The sequence below is a fragment of the Lynx rufus genome, unplaced genomic scaffold, assembly GCF_022079265.1.
Source record: "Lynx rufus isolate CCGP_SWC_20201006 ecotype Redwood Valley unplaced genomic scaffold, mLynRuf1.p SCAF_1, whole genome shotgun sequence".
In the NCBI taxonomy this organism is placed as follows: domain Eukaryota; kingdom Metazoa; phylum Chordata; class Mammalia; order Carnivora; family Felidae; genus Lynx; species Lynx rufus.
In genome coordinates this window covers 87,511,024-87,516,731 of record NW_025814823.1, presented here as the reverse complement: position 1 = coordinate 87,516,731, position 5,708 = coordinate 87,511,024, and the positions used below count along the sequence as shown (strand labels likewise).

General features: G+C 38.1%; 1 protein-coding gene across 1 annotated transcript; it reads right to left on the bottom strand.

The window, feature by feature from the left end:
* Positions 1 to 2,475: 2,475 nt before the first annotated feature.
* On the bottom strand, positions 2,476 to 3,423 carry LOC124509251 (olfactory receptor 2T11-like). Its single transcript, XM_047075792.1, has one exon. The coding sequence runs from the start codon at positions 3,421 to 3,423 to the stop codon at positions 2,476 to 2,478; it is 948 nt and encodes a 315-aa protein (XP_046931748.1).
* Positions 3,424 to 5,708: the final 2,285 nt, after the last annotated feature.

Below are 5,708 nucleotides of genomic sequence, written 5' to 3'. Positions count from 1 at the left end.
AAGTTTAGGGAATTTTAAATTTTTAAATACAAAACCACTAATCTCCCTAAATATATTAAAGATAATTCTATCTCCCTAAATATATTAAAGTCTTTATTTTTGTCACTTAGAGAGGATGCTCTCTGAGAGGAGCATCTGTTAGCTTTCTTAGTACTAACTTCTTCCAACAAAGTTTATGTTTCCCTCAAAAAAACCAAACAAATGTAAACATATATAGCAGCTTTGAGGTCATTGTTTATTTTATTCCACCAAAATACAAGCTTTTATGATATATTTTCCCCTCCACTCAAATCTTGAGCTCTTCCTCAAATTTTTTTTTCTGAAGATCCTTCTAATTATCTTGAATAACTTTTATCCATTATTTATTTATAATTGCTGTGCATTTTCCCATGATATGGATGTACCACAATTTATTCAACCATTATCAGACTGGTTGTTGCCAATCTTTGAGTAAACAATACCACAAAAATTACGCATGTGCAAATGTTAAGTATTAATACTTTTTTATTTCATTTATTTCAGAAAATTCTCCAAAGGGTAATTCCTGAGAAAAAATGTGAAGAAATATATATTTTAATAAGTTGTATTCCAAAAAAATGCATAGCAGTATATATTTATACCAGCACAGCACAAAGATGCCTTTTTCCATACATTATATCCATCAATAGATTTTAGAGTGCTTTCTGGTTTTTGATGAAGTGAGCAGTGTTAAGTAATATATACTACAATTAATTTGTATTCCCCATGGGCCATGGCTTGCTTGTTATTGTTAATTATGAATTTTGCAATAGACTTCACTCATAAACTTTTGTTATGATTCATATGAGCTAGTATCAGAATCATATCTTTAATCACAGAACACTAAAGAAAACTTGGTCTACATCAAAAGAATCTTGACTTGGGCCTTATTGGGACTCATAATTCTAACAGAAGTTTATCTCTTTTGTCATGTGAAAGTTGGGATTGCCCAAGATTGCATGGTCACAACGTCAGAGACAGATGGGTCCCTTCACAGCCCATCATCTCAGTAGCAGCTGATTAGCTTTCCTGCTCATCTCTATGTTCTATCCAGTAGAAGCATCATCCACTCTGGTCATATGCAACAATCTGTGTTTGCATGTTTTCACATGCAGTCATGGGTCTCATCTTGAGAAGTCCAATGCAACTCCCCACTAATATTCATATAACCAACTGTAAAACTTTATTCATCTCTATGGGTCACTTGAACCTTATTTTTGGTCTAATCTGTTCCATTTTTTGGTAAACCTTACAATTACTTTACATAGACCTACATTCCCCAAAATACTTCAATTGCTTTCATTTCTGTGCATCAAAGGTGACCCACTTACTCAATTATTATACATGAATTACAGTGTCTCATCAGAGCTTAAAAGTATTCCATATAAGGAAAAAGACAATTCTGAATATTTACTGATTCCAGAGAGTCTGTTGAATATATAACATGGCCAAAGGTTACCTTCTCTAGATAGGTGACAAGTAAGTAAAGCTTTTTAAGACATTTATCTTCACTCTCTAACTTGAGTTCAACTGCCCTTACTGGATGAAGGATCTGAAGCTAGAGCTAAGGAGAGCTTTCAAAGACTTTAAACCAAAAGAAAACTCTTGTGGGGCCTGGTGGTTCAATTGGTTAAGCGTCTGACTTCTGCTTAGGTCATGATCTCAGGGTTTGTGGGTTTGAGCTCTGTGTCTGGCTCTGTGCTGACAGCTTAGAGCCTGGAGCCTGCTTCAGATTTCGTGTCTCCCTCTCTCTCTGCCCCTCCCCCACTTATTCTCTCTCTCTCTCTCTCAAACAAATAAATACTAAAAAATAAAAATAAAAAAAGAGAAAACCCACTACACTTGCTAATGGTAGGCATTATTTTTACTCAAAGCTAGGTACATCCATTTCTGAAGGGAGAATGTTTTTGAACTATACATAAACTGAGTCTTGCTAATCTGAGAATGACTGGGAAAATTTATACACAAGGCAAGCAGGGAGAATAGATCCAACATGTCAAGTTTGTCAGAGAATTCAAGAGAATTATTATTGTTTTTCTTAATAAGATCAATTCCTTTTTACATATCAATCACACTTATTTTTCCTAAGAAGTTTGTACTTCTAACAACAGGAATTAAGAAGACCTGCATCACCACCAACAACAAACAGAGGTAAGACTCAAGAACACCGAGAAATGTCTAAATATTGCAGGTCCAAAAAGGGAAGATTGAACTTTGTTTATGCTTATAAACTGGTATGAAGAACAGTAGTTAAGTTAATCAATTTTGGAAACAAATGATCATAAACTGAGAGAAACTTTCTAACAAAGTATTTATGATTGAATTAATATTGTCAGTTATCGATGAGGTAATTTGCTAACAGGGCTACGGCAAAGTTCTTCATGCCAAAAAATGTGACTGTGGATGATTCTAGAGTCTTTACCCTTAACTCTAGATAGCTATTTTCCACCTTGATATTTATGTGTTCTGTTTAGAGACTGGATGCTTCCTCAGGACTTCCTGAAAAGCCCTCACCACATCTTTGTTTCTCAAGCTGTAGATGAGTGGATTTAGCATGGGTGTGAGGACAGTGCAAAATACAGATACAGCCTGTTCTTGCTCAGGAGTGTGGGAGAAACCCGGTGTCATGTACATATAAACACATGGTCCTAGATAAAAACTTACCACTGTAAGATGAGATGAGCACGTGGCCAAGGCTTTGTTCCTGCCATGGGAAGATTTTATATGAAGAACAGCAAGGAAGATGAAAGTGTAGGAAGCCATGATAAGTCCAAAAGGGACAATGATAAAAGCAATGCCCATCGCTAAGACCACCAGCTCATAGGTGGAAGTGTCTTTGCATGAGATCTTCATGATTGCTGGCATCTCACAGAAGAAATGGTGGATTTCTCTGGAACCACAGATAGGTAGATTCATGGTATAGAATGTGTGGGCTGTGGAAGCTAATATGCCCCCAATCCAAGACACTATGGTCATTTGCAGACAGACCCTGTGGTTCATAATGACTACGTATCTCAAAGGGTTACAGACAGCTACATATCGGTCATAAGCCATAAGGGTCAGGAGGATGCATTCAGCACCCCCAAGAGTAAAGAAGAAAAATATCTGGATTCCACAGGCAAGACGTGTGATGTCTTTTCTTCCAGAGAAAAAGTTTATCATCATCTTTGGAACAGTGCTGCTGATGAGGGCCAGATCTATGAAAGACAGCTGGCTGAGTAGAAAGTACATTGGAGTGTGGAGCCTCATGTCTATCCATATGAGAAAGAACAGAATGATATTCCCAGTGACTGCAGCAAGGTAGATCAGGATGATAATGTAGATAAGGATGCTGACATACTTCATATTGGGGAAGAATCCTGAGAGAATAAAATCTGTTGTTAATGTCTCATTTTCTCCCTCCATGGCTATGACTGTTCTAGTTGAACAAAAAGAAGAAGACAAGGAAAACAAAAGCAAATGAAATGTTATAGGACCTCACAGAATATTTTTTATTGTTGATAAGTTATTGATATAATAATGCAAGATAAAATAAAACTCTACAAATTTCAGTGGCTTATGAAAAAAAATGTGTTTTCTTGTCCCCATATCTGTGGGTCAGTTTTGCTTTAGGCTGAAGGTCAGGTACAGATATACTTCACCAAATGTCTCTCAGTCTGCAGCTTGCTCTTCTCAAGGAAAATAGCAAAAGCTAAACAGGGGCAAATAGAATCACATGATCTCCACTGAGGCCTGAGCTCAAGATTGACTCTACCATTTCCAACCACATTCCACCAACTAAAGCAAGTCACACACAAAGATCCCAACATCAATAGTGTGGAGAAGTAAGCTCCACATACAGTGAATCATGAAAGCATGAGGAGTGAAGAAGGGGTTGGAAGCAATTAATATAAGCTATATGTTTCTTAAAACTCATAGACCACCATCCTCAGTTTCATGGTCTTGGTGCTGGGTTTTCAGATATCCCCTTATTTGATTCTTTTTTTTTTTTCAACGTTTATTTATTTTGGGGACAGAGAGAGACAGAGCATGAACGGGGGAGGGGCAGAGAGAGAGGGAGACACAGAATCGGAAACAGGCTCCAGGCTCTGAGCCATCAGCCCAGAGCCTGACGCGGGGCTCGAACTCACGGACCGTAAGATCGTGACCTGGCTGAAGTCGGGCGCTTAACCGACTGCGCCACCCAGGCGCCCCTATTCTTTTTTTTTAATTAACTAGTCTCCACATCCAACATGGAGCTTGAAATTATGACTTGAAGATCTAGAGTCTCATGCTCTACCAACCGAGCCACATATGTGCCCCCCATGATTCAATTCTTAATCTTCTGTTTAACGTGTTTGGTTAAGCCCTAATAATGAAGACCTATGGATATCCTATGATCACAAACTAATTTCACTATGGTGAACAATTCAATGTCATAGGTAGCCATTTAATATATGCATAGTTAGGTATGCGACAGGTACACGCATGAACACTTAGCAGTCCTTTGCCTGTGGATCTGGTTACATAAATCCATAGAAGAAATCATAGATGGGTATGAAGTAGAATGCCATGAAATAAATCTGTTATTATTCCTGTATTTGAATGGAATTGGGATGTCATTTCCTAAAACATCACACATCAATTAAGAGATGAATGGATATAGTCAGTGGTGTGTTCTCCTTTAGATTTATTCATAGGAGCTCAATATGAAGCACATCAGGATCAACTCAGAAAAAATTATTAAATCAGGTTCTAGGAGCTGTAAACAAGTAATTACTTTATACCTATATTCAAGAGGGAAGATAACCCTCTCTACAAGTTTACAGAAGTGAGAATGGAGAAGTTTCTACTCTAAGAAGTTGGAACAAGTTAGAAGAAACTAAGCATGCTATGTAAATTTTTATGAGCATGTCACTAATTACTCAGATAGCATCTAGGCATGAATAAAACATAAACTTAGGAGCACCCAGGTGGCTCAGTCAGTTAAATATCCAACTTCGGGTCAGGTTTTGATCTCATTGTTCATGAGTTCAAGCCCTGCATCAGGCTCTGTGCTGACAGCTCAGAGCCATGAGCCTGCTTCAAAATCCATGTCTCCATCTCTCTCTCTGCTCCTTTTTTAAAAAATTTTTTTAATGTTCATTTATTTTTGAGACAGAGAGAGACAGAGCATGAACGGGGGAGGGTCAGAGAGAGAGGGAGACACAGAATCCGAAGCAGGCTCCAGGCTCTGAGCTGTCAGCACAGAGCCCGACCCGGGGCTCGAACTCACGGACCGTGAGATCATGACCTGAGCCGAAGTCGGACGGTTAACCGACTGAGCCACCCAGGCGCCCCTCTCTGCTCCTTCTTTGCTCACACTCTCAAAAATAAATAGACATTATAAAATTTAAATAAAACATAGATTTACAAGAAAATTGTAGAACAGAAAAGTGCAGTTGAGGTAGGGTAAAGGAAAAATTTCAAAAGGAAAATTCTGATTGAGACATGAAAAGTCTATTAAGAGTTTTTACTCTCCCAACCAACACTACTGAGTGGTGTATCCTGGTGACACCAGTGGTGGTTTATAAATTCCTATTAAAAACATGAAGATGCACTGAGGATTTACTGTTAATGCTGCTTCATTGATGTTTACTAGGTTTGTTTACTTCTGGGACCCAGAAATTATGTCTTCTCATCAGCTGACTACTGAATTTTCAGGTTGAGTG

Coding starts and splice junctions, on each gene's coding strand:
- LOC124509251 (XM_047075792.1), bottom strand. CDS start 3,423: ATGGAGGGAGAAAATGAGACATTAACAACAGATTTTATTCTCTCAGGA.